A 22,336-nucleotide genomic window follows, 5' to 3' on the forward strand; every position below is an offset into this window, starting at 1 on the left:
GTGGGAAATTATTGGAGCAAATGAATTAGTCTAAACTCAACAGTATGTAAAGTTTCAGAATGAACTTTGAAGGACAAAATAAGTAAAGAATTGTAGGTAAACATATCAAATGTAATAAGAATTTGCTAAATATGGATCAGGTCTATTTGATAATTCGCATTGTGAAGGTAACTGAAGTTTTAGAGGAAATACAACAGCTCTAATTGACGTGGACTGTAGTAGAGCTGCAGAGATGGTGCCACACAGGAATGTATTAGGGAAGCTGCAGAAGTTGAATGTTGCTAGCAGAACTTCTGAGCAACAGTCATGACCTTGGCTTAAAAAAATGAGTATGTGTTAATAGTTTTGCACTGACACATTATTAAAAGAGGTGTTGTGGATAGAGAAGAAGTTCTAAATGTGATACAGGAAGACTGGAGCAGCCTGTAGGTCTGAAGTTTTTGAAATGGGATGAAATTTAATAGAACAGTGCAAGGACATGTGCTCAGGACTAATAGCAAAGAGAAAAAGAGCTGCTTCAGGTAGGAGACATTCCTGCAACGAAAACAGCAGGTATGAACTGGAATTGGAAAGTTCTTTGGCTGTCTGAGCAGTGAAGGTCCAACACAGCCTCCCCAGAGGTGTGGTGGCAAAGCCCTAAATGTTCTTAAGAGGGTGTTTAATAAATTTATGGGTGAGATCTTGGCATGGATGTTATGTCTTCCTGTCTTTCCTGCCCTCCTGATTTTGGAGGTACTTCACATCATAGTGTCAGCTGCTTTAACTGAATGAAAATAGGTAATACCAGTGTGGGAATTTATGGGAGATCATGCAAACATTAGGCAAGGTGAGAATAGAATAAACCCGATTTATATGATGTGCCTGTTGTAAACTGGGTTCCTGTGAACAGTTGTGGGCACTGGAAGAATGATTACTCTCACCTCGGGTCCTAGGTAGGAAGGGTGTCTGCTGAAGGATCTTCTGTTCTTCTCTTCGGGTACACTATAGGAAGCAGAGATAACCAACTGAGTCTGTAAACATTTTGGCAGATGAAGCCTAGCGGAAAAAAATCTCCTGCCTAGTGTATCCATGTGAAGAGCTTGTCTTCTCACACATTCCTGTTTGCCCTGGTAGGGGTCACATCCAACTGCACTGAGGGCAGCTTCAGCATCTTACACGCAGCATGGGAACAAACAGGAGGAATTACAGATGTGCATGCAGTTGTAGGACTACAGTCTCATTGGGATCCCAGAGATGTGCTCATGTGACTGAGTGCTGCCATGCACATAGAGCAGCAGGAATGCCTGGGTCTGTACCTGGGGATGGGTGAGGAACCAGCTGAGTGCTTATGGGTCAGGATTAGTTGGCAGATCAATCTGGCTGAGGTTGTGGTGGGTTTCTGCGACAAACCACCTGATCAGGAAGAGGAAGTAGATGAGGCTGCATTCAGACAACTGAAGGAAGCCTCATTTTCACAGGCCATGCTCCTCATGGTGGGGCTTCAACCACCCTAATATCTGCTGGTGGGATAACATAGCAAAGCACAGGCAATCCAGAAGGTTTCTGGAGTGCATTGATGACAAACTCCTGGCACAGATGATTGAGGAGTTGACGAGGGGAGGTTCTCTGCTGGACCTGATGCGCACAAACAAGGAAAACTGGACGATGATGTGTAGGTCAGGAGCAGCCTTGGCTGCAATGACCACAAGATGATGGAGTTTAGGATCCTGAGAGGAGAGAACAAAGCAAAAAGGAAAATCACAAGCCTGGATTTCAGGAGAGCAGACTTTGGCCGTTTCGGGGATCTGCTTGGAAGAATCCTGTGGGATACAGTCCTGGAAATAAGAGGGATCCAGGAGAGCTCATTGATATTGAGGGATCACCTCCTCTAAGCTCAAGTACTGTTAAACACCTTCATTAATGACTGGGATGACGGGACAGAGTGCACCCTCAGCAAGTTTGCAGATAATGTAAAATGCTGAGAAGTGATTGATAGACTAGATGGATGTCCTGCCATTCAGAGGGACATGGACAGGCTGCAGAATTGATCTGGCAGGAACTTCATGATATCCAATAAAAAGAAAAGTCAAGTCCTGCACCTGAGGAGGAATAACCCTATGCACCCGTATACTCTGGGAACCAGCTGCCTGGAAAGCAGCAGTGCATGAAAAGGACTTGGGACTGCCGGTGCACAACAAGCTCAATATGAGCCAGCAGTGTGCCCTTGCAGCAAAGGAGGTCACCAGTGTCCTGGACTGCATTAGGAAGAGCATTGCTGGCAGGTCAGGGAGGTAGTCCTTCACTCTGCTCAGCTCTGGTGAGACCGCATCTGGCATGCTGGGTCCAGTGCTGGGGATTGTTCAGCCTCAAGAAGAGACGGCTTGGGGATTTTATCAATCATCAACACATGATGGTAGGGAGTAAAGACTAGACTATTCTCAGTGGTGTCTAGTGACAGGACAAGGGGCGATGGGGACAAATTGAAATACAGGAAATTCCATTTAAATGTAAGTATAATTTTTTTTACTGTGTGGGTGGTCAAACACTGGAAGAAGTTGCCCAGAGAGTTTGTGGGGTCTCCATCCTTGGAGATATCCAAAACCCAGCAGAGCACGGTCCTGGGCAACCTGGTCTACCTGAACTTGCTTTGAGCAGAGAGTTAGGACTAGGTCATCCCCAGAGGTGTCTCCAGCCTCCGTGATTCTGTGATCTCTGTTTTCCCCACTGCCAAGTTAGCCATGAATATGGTTTCTCTGATGCGTGTAGTGTCCCTTGTGTAGGGAGGAAAGAGCTTTACACATCAGGGAGCACTAAGCTATGAGCTAGCATAAACTGTGTCTGCTCAGTTTCCCTCTCTGGGCCTACTTGATAGCTTTTTGCTAAGACGGTGACCATCACAATCACCAAATGATGTTTATCAGCCTAATAACAAAGAAACAGTGAAATTTGTTTACATGTTTACAGATGCGCATCTGAATGAACTGATGCAGACATGAAGTTCAGACGTTAGATATTCCCAATTTAATTGTAGTCTTCATCCATTAGCCAAAATGTCACTTCCCTCTCTTTGCGATTAAGTTAATTTAATTCTTGAGCATCTTCCCATTTTCATAGATAGATTGTTGCTTCACTGAGTCAGGTTCATGTACTAAATTGAATAACCGTGAGCTCCTACAGCAAAACTGTATGAGATTCAGACATTGGCAGAGCCCTCCTTATTGCATCATAAATACAATGGAGCCTTTTTCTGTGCACTTCACAACTAGTCCTAGCTACAAGCAAAAGAGATATATTGTCCTGTGTGAGATGTATTGTCCATTCAAGGCACACATAAGCATTTGGCACTAAGCCTCTGCTTTAGTAAAGAGGAGACTAATTTTCCTTCCAGCCACAGTATCCTTTCATTCCTAGATATATATAAAAGGAGAAATACCCACTCTACCTCCAGTTCTCCTTCATGATTTTTGGACAAATACTCTGATGGAGGAAGGTATTGGATTTCAGACAGCTGTTTTCCTTCCTGCCTCATGTCACAACAGCCATTCCAAAGTTTTTCCAATTGCTAATCCATTTACAGACCAGCAAGTAATCCAAATATTGATCTGGGATGGAATTAAGTTTCTGTTGGGCTTTCAATACCTTTGTAACTAACACAGTCCCAGTTTTGTTGTACAACTGCTCTGGAAACCTCTGTATCAGGACATATTTTGGATTAAAACACAAATGTAATGGAGTCCTCCTGAAAATAAAGATTATTTTCCTGCATTTCTTGAGATTAATCAATTGTCCTTTGCTGTGCATTTCACCCACGCATCACTACCTACCTTTACATTTTTCTATCTTATGAAGTGAAATTTGGTAAGATAAGCTTCAACATTATCTTTAAAATTTTGGGGAGTTCAGGTCAGTCTGGATTTTCTGTAGTGTAGAAAGGGGCAATTGTGAACAAATTAGCCCAGGAATAGTCCTAGCCACGTTTCATTTACTATCATCAACATTAAGGCATGTCTGTGCTAAAAGAACATGCAGAAGCATTGTACTTCATTCCAAAAATTGTCTTAGAAACAATCAGATGCTTGCTGATACCCTGGAAGTGCTCTGAAGATTTCAGACCAGCCCTCTTTGGGTTTTGTCTTCTGTTCCCTTTCTCCATTTGCATCTGCCTTCTGTGTACCTCGACCAGCGAAAGGGTCATAGAACAGCCTATTTTTGTTCAACTTCTAGCAGAAGAGGGCTGGGTTCTCATTTGGAGGAGGGACTGCAGCAGGCGTGGGTATATACAAATCCTGAGAGCAGTGAAGTTGTTACAGCACAGCTTTAGTATGGGGCCAGCCAAGATCCTGAGTGCTCATAGAGGTGTAAAGCCCCCTCTGATGCTTGTACTTGACTCAGCGTTGCCAACACCTATATAGCTAGACCAGTGCTGCTTCTGTGTCTGTATTGGTGAAATCACATTGCAAATTGTGGAAGAGACACATCCACAAACAGAGGATAGGAATAGATGCATAGTTTTTAGTGCAGCAAAAGGCAGAGTGGTGCCATTATGTTCTTAATTGCTTAGTGGCTAAGGTGGTGAGCAGATAGGTGACACTGTAGATGACAGAGCCGCTTAGTTTGGCCCAGCCCAAGTAAGATGATGGGGAACTTCATAGGGCCGAACAACACAAGAGGAACAGACAGCATGTTCAGAGGTGAGACTGCAGGACAATAAATTAATTGCACTTGCTCTTACGTGCTGTAATCCTCCCCCCGATTGTGTGTAGAGAGGCTCGGTAGGGCTTAAGGGCTTCAGGGAGGGATCAGATAGTGCTGACTCTGCAAGCATCAATAGTGACTTCCTTGTCAAGTGTGACCATGGAGTGAGGTCTGAAAAAGCCTCAGGGTGCTACTGCTGAAAGCCACGCACCTCACATAGGTGAGAATGCGACACAGCCCTCACTGCCTGCCGAGTGGGGCACCTTTGGTAAGTTGGCTGCCGTAATTCCTCAGCTAAGGGAAAGCACATGCCAGAGACAGGGTAAAACTTCTCTGGTGCTTCCAGAGCTCTGAGATTGCCTCTCTCCACATCGAGCAACAGCAAGCTTGTTGCTCAGAAATAGCTTGGTCTCTTAGACACATGAGCAGGTGTTGGTGGGAGGGTCTGTGTTTATCCGTTTTGGTCTCTGAGTCCTGTAGTAGTATTTGCATGATCATAGGGCTGGCTGTGGAAGGACAGAGCCATTCCCGAGTGTTTGTGGCATCTTCTCATGTGATGAAACCTCACACTACCATTGACAGTAAGCATGGCCAAGGGAAGAGACTCTCTGCAGTGCCCCTCCCTGTCCTTTTTTATACCCCCCCACAATACAGTGAATATTAAACTGTTGGGCTGTCTCTGGACTGTAAAGCCTAGCTTTCAGATTTACTGTAAAAGCAGTGACTATTTTCTGAGAGCATCTCGCAAGAGGTTGAGACTTTGTAAAAACAACTAATTCTCATTGCTCTAGGAGGTGATTTGTGATAAGGCATGAAGGAGAGAGCCACTTTCAGAAATGTGAAGGGTCTGTGTCAGAAATGTGAAGTCGCTATCAGCAAAGGGAGTGCATTGTGGAGTGTGTGCTGGTTTATATATATGTGGTGCTATTTCTGATGGTTACCACAGCAACACTTGCGTCCTGTGATATATGTTCTGCCTTGTGAAGTACAAACATACAGAGGTGCTTGGAAATTCCCAGAGAAAAACCTCCCACGTTCCTGCACGTGCACCCTAGCCCAGCTCTTGCTGCAGACCCTCATCCTCCGGTACCTGCTCTCAGTCACTCGTACTCCATAATGCAAAGTGGGGAAATAACACAGGGCAAGGTACTGTGGTAATGGTCAGTGTGCATGGGAAGGTGTGTCAGACTTCTTTTTTACCTTCTTTTTAGCAGGATTTGGCCTCCACCCTCCATTCATAAAGCAAGGTAATGAATTTGAGACCATTGCCTATTTCTGCCTGCAGCACAGACCTAGACATGAGCCGTGAAAAAACAGATGCTAGGGAGTTGTCTTTTACCCTTGCAAAACAGCTCTTTCACAGACTTCTTCAGAATGTGGTTAAGAAAAAAATTAATATAGCAATGAATTACCTGGCTGTGTCCTGGGTAAATGTGTCTTCAGGGGGTCTTATGGAATGAGGAGGAGGTAAAACTGGTGCAGCGTAAACTGTACAGAGTGGTTTAGGGAGATAGTATTGGGAGTGCACAAAGCCCTGAGCCAAAGGAAGGTGAACAGACTGGATTATCCCCTTTTTCACCTGAATAAAATTTAGAGGTAGCCCATGAAATTGGTGGGAGACAGGTTTCAAAACATGCAAGAGAAGGTAGTTCTTTGAGGAACATGTAGCTCAGCTGTGATTGGTGTTAATGCAGCATTGTCTGTGTTATGTCGTTATTGATAATTGACATAACATTCAATTATTATGACCACATATGTTGTCATTAGTCATGTTCTGTCAAGTTGTGTTATCTGACTGCTAAGAATTAATTTGCAAAGTTTCCTTCAAACCTGTGAATCTCCTCCACAATGTCTCTGTCTGTTTTTTGCAGGCATATTCATTTGATCAAGTCATGAATTCTTAGTACCAACCCATGTTTTGCTTCATATATTCCTCTTTTCCATCCTTTCTATCACAAAAAGATAGTGTATAAATGCACTCAATTATCATTAGATTAGAAACATTCCCTAAGTCGGCTGTTAGAAGGCAGCGATACTGACAAATAATGGTCATTGGTGTCATGTCAACACAAATGAAAGCAATTATTTTTCAGCCATCTAACATCACAAAAGCAGATATAGGAAGAAACTACCAATTAAAGATGAAAATACTTAAGGTCAGGTATGTAGTCTACGATTAAACTGATACTCAATGCACAATTTTTCTTTTGGTATTCTGTTGAGCTCTTTCCCTATATTACTAAATCTCTGTGGCTGTTTGAAACACTTTGGTTACAGGTTTCAGTCCATTCCTACTTTATTATTGGACTTGTGTTTTTAGAGTGAGTTGGTTGCCTGGACCCTGGGGATTACCTCATCTCTTGAAATCCTAAATGCATCAGGCAAGCACTAGTGCATTAGCAGTCAGATATAATTGCATTTTGTCTGCTGCTCTTCACACGGTCATTGTTTACGACAGAGCAACATGATTCCTTTGCTCAGTCATCTCCCCCTTTTATCTCCCCACACCCCAAACTCCATTTCATCCATGTAATGTAAGCACAATCCTAAATCCTTTCAGGAAAGGAGACTGAATTTATGCAGTTCTAAATAAGAAATGTTCCCAGCCATGTGAATCAGATTTGGGGCAACAGGACTGGAGGGTGCAAGGCATCCATGGCTTCCCCCAACACTAATTCTCTTGACTCATGTTTCTGGGGCAGCTGCCATCCCAGAGACAGAGGCTTGACCTCTGGCAGGAGTCGTCTAGCAATTTATTTGACTTAGGGCATCAAGACAGCCCCATAAAATCTTGTGCAGAAGAGGGCAATATTGAAGTTACAAGTGGCAGAGAAGGTAGTATTTACATCTGAAACACAAAGGTCTTGGGCAAGGAGACAGAAACACAGGAGCTTTTCCTGAGTTCTTGGTATGGTTTGTACCCAACCCCATAGAGGGTAAGAAAATGGAAATAATTAAGCGCACCTTTTTAAAAGACGTTACAGTCTTGAAAACACAGTTGCACACTTGCTGTGTTATTTTCTGATATTCCTGAAGCCAGTGAGAGTAACGTATTTCCCGTATTACTAGGAGGCTTCTGAAGGCACCACTCATCCCCTTTAACTTCAGGTGCCTGCAACAGAAACAACTCCATCTGACCCAGTCACCACAGCCCCCTTTTCCAGGCCAGGGGGAGAGCTGGGCACTTTCACTGGAGTGATGCATCGGATGTACTGCACACATCTCTTTTAGGATGAGATGGCCTAGCTTCTCCATGACTCTCCGGTGGGATGACTAGTTCAGCCACAGACATCTATGTTCAGACATACCCATATCCAGTACCCTTGAAAACTGGTACAGATCCAGAGGCATAAAGCCATTGTGAAGGCAACTTGTACTGAAGTTGTGGTTGTGTAACCAAGAACAGACTAGAGCTCTTGCTTTGTGACACTTGAGAGGAGAGTTACTCTCTGAAGGAGGTAAGTGTGCTTGCTGGTCCAGCTGCTTGTAGAGGCTGGGTGGCATTGCTTGCAGAGCCAAGACTCAGATCTACACACATTGCTGTCACTTTTAGGAATCTAGAAGTCAGCCTTCACCATGATAACTACGTATATAAATAGGTAAAAAAAAAAAATAGTTGAGATACCAAATGTAAACATACCAATCCTTAGCAGGATCCCTCTACAAAAGTGAGAGGTGACACTGATTTTTGCACCCAGGACTTGGCAAGGACATGGCAGTGTGCAAGAACAGTCACTGACGTGCAAAGAGGGCTGTTTCTGGATGTGACTGAGTTTTTCGTTTCTTCTCTCCTGAGGCACCCCAGCTCCTCTGGAGAGATGCATCACCATGCGGTCCTTCCTGCCTTTTGGTCCATCTCTGAGTGCTGACCCAACCCTCCAGCACTTATGACTACTGCTAGTAGTCTGTGACAGCAGCCACTGCTTTGTCCCAACCCTAAAGGACCTCAGCTTTTCCTTTTCTACAACCGTTCATCCTCTTCTCCAGTCCTGGCTGGGATCTCTCCATAAGTAGTTCACGAGAGGCACTTGAAACCTCCAACAGAAAAGCTAGAAGAGAGTTTCTGTGTTCTCATGAGAGAGCTCCCTTGATGTTCCTATGTGGCATCAATCTATAAATGTACCGTACTGGGGCAGACCAAAGTGCTGCCAGCCCAGCCCCCTGCCTGTAAGAAGGCACATCCAGAATCTGAGGGGAAGGGTGTTTAAACCGTGCAAGTGTGCAGGGATGTTTCTCTCTGTGGATCTAAGCTCAGTTTCATTCTGAGTTGAGATTTTCTCAACTTCCACAAAACCCCGAGACAATGAATTCAAAGTTTAGTTATGCGTTGTATGAAAATGTACTTCCACTTACTCTTTAAACTTGCAACCTGCTCTATTAATCCATTGTTATTCTTCAGTCGCCCCCTCCATTCCGATCTCTCTCTCCAAACTGGGGAGTCCGTAACAATTTAGTGTCTCCTTGTGTGGAAGCTATATCCTTTTGAGGATAGAGAAGTGAGAACTGGGTATTGTTTTCAAGATGAAGCCCCACCATGGATTTATGGAGTGGCATAATAATGTTTGCAGTTTTATTTTCTGTTCCTTTGCTGACATTTGATTGCTTTCACATTGTTAAGCATTGAACTGTTATTTGCAGGAAATAACTGTAAGGGCTCTGAGATCTCTTCCCTGAGTGGTAATAGCTAATTCTGAACCCATCATTGTTTATATCTATAGCTAGGGTTGTTTTTCTGTGTGCATTACTTTGCTTCTATCAACACCGAATTTCTTCTGCCATATCATTGCCAGTCACTTAGAATGATGGCATACTTTTGCAGCTCTTTACCACCAGGTTTTATTTTCAGTATTTGAAATTAGTTTTTCTTATGACTAATGTTGTCAGCTCACTAATCACTTGCTCTTTCAGGTGTTTTTTTTATGGTGAGCAGCTCAAACTCCATCAGTAGCTTCCCACCCCGTTTCCTGTGTCTTAACCCATTGGTAGCCTATGTGACCTCCCCTCTTACCTGCAATAATACTGGTAACTGAAAGATAAATACCTGATACTGATGAAAATCCAAGCATGGAGACACACTGGCCCCATGGAGGCAACTTCTCCACTGTCCAGGGCAACGCCTGAAGCTGGTGTGGTGAGCTGCCTGCTGGAGCTCACCTCTCTAGCAACTGCAAAAGGAGTTTATGATGCCAAGCTCAGATTTGGATATTCCCATATTAGTTATCTAAAATGGGTTGGAAATTTTAGATCCCTGGTTTTCTCTAACTATTTGTGTGTTGATTCATGGTTTATCAGAGCCCCTGCCAGTTTGCCTGGTGCATTCTGAGGAGTAATGCAGCGCTTCCATATCTGAGTTTCTTTAGGGTGGATACCATCTGGTCCTAGTAAATTGTTATTATTAGTTTATCAATTTTTCAGAAAAACTCTTAATCTGCTGCTTCAGTTTAAAAGTCTTTCCAATGATTAAGGGATTGGAACATCTGTCATATGAGGAGAGGCTGAGAGAGTTGGGATTATTTAACCTTAAAAAGCAATGGCTCAGAGAGGTTTATCAATGTGTTTAAATACCTCATGGCAGGGGGAGTACAGAAGATGGAGCCAGACTCTTCATAGTGGTGCCCAGTGAAAGAGCAAGAGGCAATGGGCACAAATTGAAATACAGGTTTCCCTTAAACATAATTATTTTATTTTATTTTATTTCATTTCATTTCATGTTATTTTATTTTATTTTTTCTGTGAGGGTAGTTGAACGCTGGCATAGGTTGCACAGACAGGTTGTGGAGGCTTCAGCCTTGGAGATATCAAAAAACCCAACTGGATACAGTTAGCAACCTGCTCTTGCTGGCCCTGCTCCGAGCAGGAGGATTGGATGGATGATCTCCAGAGGTGTCTCCAGCCTCAGCGTTTGAGTGATACCACCATGTAACACAGGCTGTAACAGTGAGACCCTCCCCAAGCTCTGCAGTGAATATTCCTGCAAATATGAACTGTTTTGTGGTGGCCTTGTCTTTCTTGGGCATTCCCTGTGCACCTTGATCATTTTGTAGTTTATAGGCTCTCTGGTAGGTTTCTGGCTTCTGGAAAAGGCTTTATTATTAGTTTTTATGGTTTTCACAATATTGCCTCTTAAAACCTTTTTTGGCCTTGGATTTTGTGCTGGTTTCTATTTTTCTCATTTGGACACAATTTCCACTTTCTGAAGAATGTCATTTTACTCCTAATAGTCTCCATTATTCTGCTGTTTAACCACAAGAGCTCCTTTCTGGTCCTTTTTATAGGTGATATATATTTATTCTAAACCTCTAATATGGTTCCTTTATGTAATTTCCTTGCCACCTCCAAGCAGTTTATCTTTTCGGCAGCTGCTTTTAAGTTTAGCAAGTTCCTTGTCCTGTCTTTGGATGGGATAAATCACCTTCCAGAGTGCCTGTTAACACAATCAGCTTGGATTACACAGCTAACTTTAAAATGAGGGTAGTTTTACCCCACAAAACCCTGCTGTGTGTGACCTGCCCCATTCCTAATATAAAAAAGCTGTTTTCTTGCTTGGAAACTACAACACTGTATAGGACTCTAGCTGAAAAACCGAGGCATGTCTTCATCCGTTTCACCATATCTGCATAATACTGCTTAATTTTCTGACAGATATTTTCAATTAGTTGCATGAATAAATAAATATTTTATGTTAAAGGTCTTTGTAAAACCACCTGCTTAATTTTTTTTCCCAGTAACTGATATTGAGGGTCCTCACTGTTATTCTGTTAAAAATGAACAGACATTTTCATTTGAGATTGGTAGATCTGGGGAAATAACTCTACTTCATCAGCTGTACATTACTGTAACAAGGAAAGTGTCATTACCGAGAACCCAAAAACCCAATAGCGGCTTGCTTCATTGCTGGTGATTTGTATTGATTATCTTGAGTTTAAAAGTGTACTTGATGTGACAGAATATTTGGGGCTGTGAATTACACACAGGGACTACTGGGGCAAGTACCAACTTCCAGAGCATAGCCTTGGTGGTTGTCATTCATTGGTGTGATGGATTCGGGTGTAAATTTGGGGGGGGATTGATGAAGCCTTGTCCCCTTTGTCCCTGCCAGAACATCCACCTGGTGGCCAAGTGGCTGAGTTCTCTGGAGAAGAAGCTGGAGCAGCACAGTGAGGGCAGCCACCAGGATTTCCGTATCTTCATTAGCGCAGAGCCGGCACCCTCCCCTGACAGCCACATCATTCCCCAGGGCATCCTGGAGAACTCCATCAAAATCACCAACGAAGCCCCGACTGGGATGCATGCAAACCTGCACAAAGCCCTTGACAACTTCAACCAGGTAGGAGTGCAGCGGGGCTCGCGCCGGTGGCTGGCCAACAGGTCGGCTTGGGGCTGCTGGAGGCCCATGTAGAGTGTGATGTGTGTGGGTGTTGCTGCTCCCAGGTAGCAGACGTGTGAGTCCCTTTGCATCACGTAGTCTCTGGGTCCAACAACCTCCTCCTCTCTTCTCCATGATCTGGGCACAGATCTCTTTCCAAGCACTGATTTTCCCAAGAGAGGACTCAGGTAATCCTGAATGGCCTCTTTCTTGCAGAAGGTCACAGGATACCAGACTTCTGTCCAGTTTAATAATTTTCTCACCAATGTATGATCCTTAAAAAGGCTATTTTGTTGGAGAATCAAACTTCTGAATGCAGCATTTGGGAGACTTTCGTCATGTTTCAACTTGATTTCTGTGTCTGTGTCACTCCTTCTTGGGCTGGCGAGTGACATATTACATCTAACACCCAAAGCATGGTGAGGCGAGCAGGTTAAACCTTGCTTTTTTCCTCTTCTGTTTAACCAGGGTTAGAGGTTCAGAACTGCTGATGTGGTCACATCCCACATCACTCTTCACAGCAACGTAGGGGCACTTGCTGTTGTGTGCCCCAAGGCCATTCAGCTCAAAACCTTGCTGACATCAGAAGTGTTGCAAATTAGAGCTGAAATCTCCCTGCAGGGAGGACTTGCTTTGCCAGATGAGGGTAAAGTAGGCCATCTTGAGAACTGCTGGCCCACAAGAACAGTCGATGGCAGGTTGCTTGTTGCTTTTATTGCATGGTGACCACATACACACACTCCTGTTACAGCAACCACCATCCCCGCTCTTTGCTGCTGGAGCTGCAGCCGAGTCTCTTGTGCAGGGGACGCAAAAGCAAAGTGTGTGGAAACGACAGGAAATATTCTTGGTGCCACAGCGGGTATGGATCAATGTTAGAGTTGTGATAATGCAGTGATTAAACAAGCCGGCTTTGTGGCCTCACTCGGCAGCTCTGGGCACCGCAGGGCAAGAGGCTGCCAACAGCAGCGGGGCAAGGATCAAGTGCTGGCAGCTCCCCAGGGAACAGCCTGTGTGTCGAAGCATGCTGGAGCCCGGCGTGTCTCGCTGCTGGAGGCGGCTGTGCTTCTGCTGACCCCATTTTCCACATAACACAAAAGGCTAAGGGCTAACCACTCACATTTATGATGATACCTTGCCTAGAGACACAGCCCATTGCGTTCTGCTGCCCTGGATGCCCATTACCTGCACTCACACATCGCCGTCACCTTGGCGTGCTGAGCTTTCACAGCAAGACCCCGGCTGTTAAATCCACAGCAGCCAGAAGGGACGGAAGGTACATTCAGCCCTCGGACTGCCTTTTTTGATCACTAGCACTGAAGTTACTACGGCCTCTCTGTTCTGCTGGTGACTGTGCTGGGAACACGCAGGGCAAACCTTGCAGGATTGTTTTCTTTTCTCTCTGTATGGCCTCTTGTCATTTGGGACCAGGCAGGAGCAACCCCAGCCTATTGTGGACTCCAGGCACTGGTCCATGGGGCAGAGAAATGGGGGCAGCTCAATTATTTTTGCACTTAGATGTTAGTATGGAGGGAGTCTCGAGTGCAGGAGCTAACATTGCTGAGCAGGTGAGGAGGGGGGGCACCATGCAAGGATTAATGCAAGTAGTCAGGGAAGATTATTCCGTTTTTATCTACTGTCATTCATCATCCTGAACTCCATGAAATGTCCTGGAGAGCAAGAGAGGGGACAACCTTCACCCCAAGTAAAATTTCCATCCTACCTCTGTTCATTTCATTTAGATAGTAATTAACATTTTCTAAATTGCTGGAGTATTATAAAACGTCTCTCATCAGAAATACTGGAGAGAGTGGGTGGGATCCCTTTACACCTCATTTTCCTGCTTTGTACAGAATGGATGTTCAAATTTAGCTTTCAGCTGAAAGCCACAAAAAAGGCCCATTATTCTGTGCGGGGAATATTGTTCTGCTTTGTAGCTGAAGAAAAATGCACAACTAAATAGGGAGGCCGAATGAGACTGAGCTAGATTTTTACTCAGTGTTCATTCAGGCAAGCTCTCCTTGAAGTCCAGGGGCATTTTCTGAAATGAGGAAGGTGCTCAGCGCATCTTTCATAGAATCATGTGATTCTATGATTTGAGCCAGTTCTTCATCAGGTTGCTGATAATGAAGGGAACTTAGAGTGCTGTCTCATCAAGGGGAAAACAGGGTTTGGGATGTTCTTGATCATCGTATGCAGTTAGTCAACATCTTGCCTACTTTAGAGTAATGGATTCCCCCTCTTCAGCACAGACCTTGAGCTCTGTTACACTCCCCAGCTGATTAAAGGCCTAACGTTTTTTTTTTTAAGATAAAGGCAATGAAGGGAAGTCACATGGGCACCCTTTGTTGTCATTGTCACATAGCAGCATGGACTTAAAGGGGCTGTCCCTGGGGAGGGAGGATGGAGGGGCTGGTGTAGGCTACTCCCTCCTTGCTTAGCTGCTTGCTCAACTGTGCAGGTCAGAGCCACCATACCCTGGATATGTTATTCGCAGGGAGGTTTTGCAGAGATGTGGGCAGAGGTGCAGGCAAGCCCTATCCAACATGTTCATCTCCCAGGTCTGGGGAGATCCTATCAGGTTCCTGCCATGGAGCAGGGGATCCTCTGTTCAGCAGCTACACTGCTCTTGCCAACGCAGAGCGAGGGCCAGAGCTTTCCAAGCCTCTGCCTGGCTTCAGCCACAGAAAGGGGGTTCAGTTTCCCCCATGAGAGCTGAGCTTCAGCCTCATGCCATGCACACAGCTTGAGTCTTTCATGTCTTCTGCTGCTCTGCTCTCCTGCAACATTGATGCTCATGCTGCTGGGAAAGGGCATGGCTGCCCAGGTTTCCCCTTGGTGCCATCCTGCTGAGATGTCACGCCAAGAACCGTTCACGGTTCTTTGGAGACCGGTTCCCTTTGTTCATTTTCATTGATTAAATGACTCAGGCTCCCATCCCTCCACCTCCGACATCATGATTCTGCCTACTCATTTGTAGATATTCAAACTTTAAGTGTCACCTGGAAGTTGGGAAAGGAAGTACCTTTTGCTGTGCTGGCTTTAAAGGGCTGCATTAGATTTTTTTGCAAGTGTTTGATCTCCCCTGCTTGGATTTTTAACAGTTTCTCACATCTTTGCTTTGGTGTGCTGTGCAAGGTCATGCTGTCAGCAAATACGCGGCTGCAGCATGTGCCAGGCTGGCTTTGTGCGGAGGGTCACGGCAGCGGGAGCACAGCCTTTCTGGGAGAACTCCCTGCTGCTTCAGCCCTGCAGCTCAGAGGAATGCTGCCCCAAGGAAACCTTTTGTACTCAAGGGGCACAACAGACTTTAGTTCTTCCAGGTCCTCCTCGGCAGGAGCCTTGCTTAGGACCATGGTCCCAGTCACATTGCTGGCACGCTTGCCCTGTGCGGTCCCTCTGTCCATCTCCCTGCTGTGGGATGTGAGGCACGTGCAGGTGATGGGACTTTGGGTGGGTGCAAGTTTTCTTCCCTTCTTGGCTGTCAGCATGTGTTCCTGTGCAAAACCACTTTGAATTGGAAAAGAAAATACTAGTTTGGAAAATACGCATCAGAATTTGCTGATAAATTTCCAGTGCAAAGCCACTAACTTAAAAAATCAATGAATGTGTATATTACGCACAAATGAACTGATTGGGAAAATCAATTCACCCCTGTCCAAAGTCCGGTGTATCTGGGAGGCCCTGAGAGTTGCTGAGACAGAGGGCGGTGTGGACTTACACGGCCCCACCTCTCTGCCTGTATTGCAGGATACCCTGGAGATGTGCACCCGGGAGAATGAGTTCAAGAGCATCCTGTTTGCCCTCTGCTATTTCCATGCCTTGGTGGCAGAAAGGCGCAAGTTTGGCCCCCAAGGCTGGAACCGTTCCTACCCCTTTAATACTGGAGACCTCACTATCTCTGTGAACGTGCTGTATAATTACCTGGAGGCCAGCTCAAAGGTGCGTGAATCAAAGGTGGGCTCTTTGGTGGCTTTTAACCACCAGTGATGGACTGGCTTGTGTTGAATCTCCTGGGAAGTCTTCCTTGGTATCTTTCTTTGGTTTTATAACTTCACGGTTCGGTATGGCTTTGTGGTGAGATGGGAAGCTTCAGCGCCACTCACATCTGTAGTAGTTTACAAATCATAGCAAATAGTGCCTGTGGTCTTTATTCATGGAAAACACATAGCGGTCTTTGGTTTAACAGAGCTTAGAATAAATTTGCATTTCAGTGGGAAACTGCACGAAATCTATGCTGTGATCCAGTTTTCCTTGGGCAGGATTTAACTACTATCTAATTTTTGTTTACTTAGAAAACTGAAATAGTGAAGTGGAAGCACTCACTGTGCAGATCAGTGCTTAGTGCTGTAGCCTGCAGCTCAACAACATGGCTGGTGGAGCTCTGGCTGTCTGAACTCCTTCATGCCCTCCTGGTTCATTCTTCAGGTCCCGTATGATGATTTACGCTATCTCTTTGGTGAGATTATGTACGGAGGTCACATTACAGATGACTGGGACAGGCGGCTTTGCAAAACCTATTTGGAAGAATTTATTAAGCCAGAAATGCTGGAGGGAGAGCTCCTCCTTGCTCCAGGATTCCCCCTCCCAGGGAACATGGACTATAATGGCTATCATCAGGTAAGCTCTTTGTTTTCTGGCATTATTTACACACATAAATGTAATGTCTTCCATAACTGCCCTATAATCTGTCTTAGGAGACAGTGAATAGGACTGCAGTGTTTCAACACACCTCCTGTTATTTCCCATTATGTTCTGTTTCTGTAGACGTTTCAGCATTCCCTTGGATGAACGAAGTCTAATGGTAATTTGCTACTTCATCATGGGCTCATTCTGTTCATGCATGAAGAGAACAACTGTATTGGCTCTTGAGACTTGAGTAGGGCTCCTGGAAAATTACATCCACATACTGTTTGCTAAAATGGCCCTTTCAAGCTCCTTTTATCATCAGTTTTGATGAGAAACACTGAAGGGTCTTGTTCATCTACTTACCGATCTCATCTGTTCTTTGTACACAAATGTGGTAGCAAAGATAGGCATATTAGGCTGTTTTTGTTCATAAAACTTAACTACTGGAAGCTAAATTCCCACAAGAGATTTCAGGCTATTGATGCTGAAAAGCACAGTGGATAATTGCTAGAGAATGTCCAGGCCCAAGTTATGTAGCCAAGCCAAACTTCAGCAATTACTAAACTTTCACAACAGGAGTAGAAATAGTTCTGTAAACAATCGTACGATCCTTTCTCCCGTCAGTTCACCGGTGTTTCAGCCACAAGCAGAGTTACGTCAGCCTGGGCTTACTTACTTGGGTGGGTGATAATTCCAGCGCCATGAACTGTGCAGGCAAAGTGCCCTGGACTCTGTATCTAATCTGAACCTGAATTTCTCTGTACAGTACATAGATGATACCTTGCCTCCAGAGTCTCCTTATCTGTATGGCCTCCATCCCAACGCTGAGATTGGCTTCCTTACCCAGACCTCAGAGAAGCTCTTCCGCATCGTGTTGGAGATGCAGTCCCGGGACACCAGCATGGGCGAAGGAGGAGTGGTCACCAGGGAAGAAACGGTGAGAGTGGTAGAGGAAGGAGCTGTTGAATTTTGATACCTGCCTCATTCATAGGTAGTCCTGTCTAGCTCAGGTTTGTCTCACAACTGCTTATTACAATGTGGTCTGCCTTTGCTGGATACAAACCGAGTGTCTAAAACCACTAGCCTCATATTATGCAGAACATCACCATGGTGCGATGTAATTGGAGTATTGTCAGTAATAGGACAGTGGCTTTTAATTACCCCCTGAACTGCAGTGCCTTCATTATCATCCTGTGAAAACATTGCAAATAAACCTTCTGTGGCCTCCACTGTCTCTGAGCCACCAATCCCTGTGCACCATGCTGTGACTGGCATACCAATGGGCTCCTGAGTGCACCGTTTGCCAGGTACAATGTGCCACCCAGAGCTCAACCCACCTCTTACTGCTGCCACCAGGTCCCACCCAGCTCCCAAGCTCCCAGGGGCCTTGTAATTCCTTATTTCCAGCTGAAGTCCTTCGCTATGCCTATGTAACAGGCTGATCTCAGCCCTTCCTCTCGAAACTCACAGCTCATTAAAATCTGGCCCAAGCATTCATAACAGGATCTGAAACCAGCCAACACTCATTCAGTTTTTTATTTCTACAGTCTTAAGGTCCCAGCCCTGTGTTTCAAGCTTTGCAAATTAATGAATTGCTGATAGAAAGCTTATATGAATTCTATGGTTTCACACATGCTTCCTTTGGCTTGGTGTGGAGCTGGAGAACTTACTGCCTTTGCCTAAGGGGCTCTTAGAAGTGCTGGGCATGAATTTTCAGTTCATACTGGAATTTGAGGTGAGGGGAATAATCCAGAAGTAGCAAAGCCAAAGCACATGCTCAAAGATAGCAAATGTGACTACTTCTCCCCTCCCAGTCCTTTTGTTATTGAAATACAATTAAACTCCTTGGCCAGAGAAGCAAAAGTACCAGTGAGTGATCCAGAAGTGGTATCATAGGGCATGGCTACCCTGCAAACTCCTGGTGACAGTCAGAAAGACTGTCACAGGAGCACAGAAGTCCTCATGGTTTTCGTGATCTCTCTGAGAAGAAAAGCTGTCTGAAAGCAACCTGAGTGTGGCCCCATGTCGTGGTTTAACCCCAGCCAGCAAATAAACCCCACGCAGCCGCTTGCTCACCCCCCCCTCCCCCCCCCGTGGGATGGGGGAGAGAATCGGGAGGGCACAAGTAGGAAAACTCCCGGGTTGAGATAAAAACAGTTTAATAATTGAAATAAAACGAAGTAGAACAGTAAGAATAACAATGAGAACAACAATAGCAGAATATACAAAGCAGGCAATGCACAATGCAACTGCTCACCGACCACCGACCCCGTGTCAGGAACGGGGGGCGACCCCCCCACACCCCTGGTTTTTATACTGAGCATGATGTCACATGTTATTGAATACCCCATTGGCCAGGTGGGTCCACCACCCCGGCTGTGCTCCCCCTCCCCGGTGCAAGCATCACCCAGCAACTGCCAAAGCATCAATGGGCCATCAACGCTCCTTTCACACCAAACCCAAAACACAGCACCCCCCCAAGCTACTGGGAAGAAAGTTAACCCTGTCCCAGCCGGAACCAGGACATCCCACTGCACTGTGTTGTGCCTGGGGGGATGCTCCCACAGCTAATTTTCTTCAGGAGGTGATCTCTCTCATTATCTGACCTATAACTGGCACTGGCTGTATGCTTTTCACTTGGTCCTTGAATGAGAATGAGTTAAGAGTTGTCTCTTGGCTCCTCTGTTTGAGGATTTCCAGCCCCTGGTTTGGCTGAGGTGGTTTTAGGGAGTTTACAGGGAAACTGCAAGCCTGTCATTTTCCTGAGGCTCTGACACGTCCAGTTACTCCCACAGGTTTCTGAAGCCACATTACAGAAAATGAGCTGTAATTGTGAAAAAAATCAGAGCCAAAGGGATTTGCAGGGGAATTTCAAATTAGAGGATATTTCTATACTGCACCTGAGGTGCAGCTGAAGAGCTTTTCCAGCTGAGCTTTAACTTTAGCCACCTAGCTGGTTGCAATAACAGCCTACACATCGTCACCTCTTCGTAACGTCTGACGCGAATGTGGAGGGTTTGGAAGAGCAGCAATGGGAGGAAATTGGAGCACAGAGTCCAAAATATGAATGTTGGTGGGCATGGCAATAAAATTACCCTGCACTGCCTCTGTCACTGGCTGGCAGCTGTCACTGGCACCCGCACGCCATGTTTTGCACATCACATCGCAGAATTGTGACTGTGTGTTGTGTGTTCCTGAAAAATCCCCAAGAAGCAGAAGTTCTGCTCAGGTTCCAGCACAAAAGTAAAGCAAGAGACTTCCATACCAAGTTGCCTAATGATCCACGTAAACCTAAGAGATACAGCTGATCCAATGAAGATTAGGGTCTTCATGCCTCATTGTCAGTCAGAAAAGTTTTTGTCTGTTTTATTTATTTTTTAGACATTAGAAACTGTTTAGTACTTAGAGATATATAAATATTTAGTATTTAGGGTTATAAAGCACTGTTTCCAAATCAAGCTGTAATGTTGACCAGAAAATAATTTTGTTTCATTATGCTTTTCTTCCACGGCTCTATTAGTTCAGAATGTCAAATTCAGCTTAAAATTCAATTTTATATGGTCACCTCTCTCTATCAATATACCACAGAAAAACAGCTCATAAGCTCAGTTGTCCTGAGGCTCAGCCAAGGCTATAGCCCCATCCATCTTCTTGCGTTGAATCTGACCTTAGGAGAAGTAAGAATACAGACTTAAGACCGAAGAAGAAAGGAGTCTGCTACATGTCACGATGACATTTTTAAACCATCATTTTGAAAGCTTCTCATCTGACATTAACTTTTGTAAGCATTTGAATTTTAATAGGATGGGGCAAGCTCTTTGAAAGGTGCTATACCCAGTGCAGCTGACACTGATTGTTTTCGGAGACACTAACTGGCAGATGGAGTTTTCATCCTGTATTCAGGCAGCTGTCAGCTGAGGAAACCCAGTGGGTCATTCACTAACATCCCTCTCTCTTTTCCCTTTGACAGGTGAAAGCTCTACTGGAAGAGATGTTAGAGAAATTGATAGATGAATTTAACATTGCAGAACTGATGGCAAAGGTGGAGGAGAGGACGCCATACATTGTGGTTGCCTTCCAGGAATGTGAGCGCATGAACATCCTCACCAGTGAAATAAAGCGCTCTCTCAAGGAACTGGATCTGGGGCTGAAGGTAGGAGCTCTGGATGCTTGTGACTGCAGCGTTGTAAAATCTTGATAAATGGAAGAGGTGCTCAGGGAATAAAAGGGGTCACACTGTTTTCAGCACTGCTGGTTGCAAAACCAACTTAACTCCATGGGGAAGGGTTCACAGATGGATTTCAAATGGCACATTGTCTGCAGGCCCTGAGGGCAGGCACTGGGAGAGGTTAAAGATACACATAGCAATGACTGCTTTTGGGAACAGAGACCAAGCACTGCTGTCCACCCCATATAGTAGCACAGCAACAATAGGTCACTCAGAAATTGAGACATGGCCTATTTAAAGGTAAGCCAAAAAATCACACCTTTTCACAAAATGCCCAGTTACTGGGGGGAACTTGTAACAAAGTGTCATTAAAGGCACAAGCTGAGCTGAAATCAAAGGAAAGGTTGGCCATGTGTAAGGATGCAAAATGTCCAGAGCTATAAGAGAAAAAGCCTAAAAACTCAAGAGTTTTGGAAGAGATACAACTCCTCTTGCTGGGGATGAGTCATTTGCTAATGGAGGAGGGTCAGGAGCAGACCTTTCCTATGGAAATACTGTCCATGATTGCTCCACCCACAGTTGCTTCTCCATCCTGGTAAGAAACTAGACTCTGCTCCAGGAATGTGATGTCTGTCCCTCTAGGTGGTGGCTTTGGCTATTGCTTATGATCTGGATGAGGGGATCGAGTGCTCCCTCAGTCAGTTTGCAGATGACACCAAGTTGGACGGGAGTGTTGATCTGCTGGAGGGTAGGAAGGCTCTGCAGAGGGACCTGGACAGGCTGGATCGATGGGCCGAGGCCAACTGTACGAGGTTCAACAAGGCCAAGTGCCACAAGTGGCCACAACAACCCCATGCAACGCTACAGGCTTGGGGAAGAGTGGCTGGAAAGCTGCCCGGAGGAAAAGGACCTGGGGGTGCTGATTGACAGCCGGCTGAACATGAGCAGGCAGTGTGCCCAGGTGGCCAAGAAGGCCAACGGCATCCTGGCCTGTATCAGAAATAGTGTGGCCAGCAGGAGTAGGGAAGTGATTGTGCCCCTGTACTCGACACTGGTGAGGCCGCACCTCGAATACTGTGTTCAGTTCTGGGCCCCTCACTACAAGAAGGACATTGAGGTGCTGGAGCGTGTCCAGAGAAGGGCAACGAAGCTGGTGAAGGGCCTGGAGCACAAGTCTGATGAGGAGCGGCTGAGGGAACTGGGGTTGTTTAGTCTGGAGAAGAGGAGGCTGAGGGGAGACCTCATCGCGCTCTACAACTACCTGAAAGGAGGTTGTGGCGAGGTGGGGGTTGGTCTCTTCTCCCAAGTAACAGCGATAGGATGAGAGGAAATGGTCTCAAGTTGCACCAAGGGAGGTTTAGATTGGACATTAGGAGAAATTTCTTTACTGAAAGAGTGGTCAGGCCTTGGAACAGGCTGCCCAGGGAAGTGGTGGAGTCACCATCCCTGGAAGTATTTAAAAGACGTGTAGATGAGGCCCTTAGGGACATGGTGTAGTG

The 22,336-nt window shown here is 45.4% G+C and overlaps 1 protein-coding gene across 1 annotated transcript in view; it reads left to right on the forward strand.

The window, feature by feature from the left end:
• DNAH9 (dynein axonemal heavy chain 9) overlaps nt 1-22,336 on the forward strand; it is a 182,891-nt gene that overhangs the window by 146,164 nt on the left and 14,391 nt on the right. Inside the window, exons 48-52 of the mRNA XM_075169769.1 lie at nt 11,774-12,001; nt 15,791-15,982; nt 16,469-16,660; nt 17,436-17,606; nt 20,640-20,822. Of these exons, the coding sequence (XP_075025870.1) occupies nt 11,774-12,001; nt 15,791-15,982; nt 16,469-16,660; nt 17,436-17,606; nt 20,640-20,822 (966 nt within the window). The remainder of the gene's footprint in view (nt 1-11,773; nt 12,002-15,790; nt 15,983-16,468; nt 16,661-17,435; nt 17,607-20,639; nt 20,823-22,336) is intronic.

Source organism: Calonectris borealis, chromosome 20 (assembly GCF_964195595.1).
Source record: "Calonectris borealis chromosome 20, bCalBor7.hap1.2, whole genome shotgun sequence".
NCBI classification, from domain to species: Eukaryota; Metazoa; Chordata; class Aves; order Procellariiformes; family Procellariidae; genus Calonectris; species Calonectris borealis.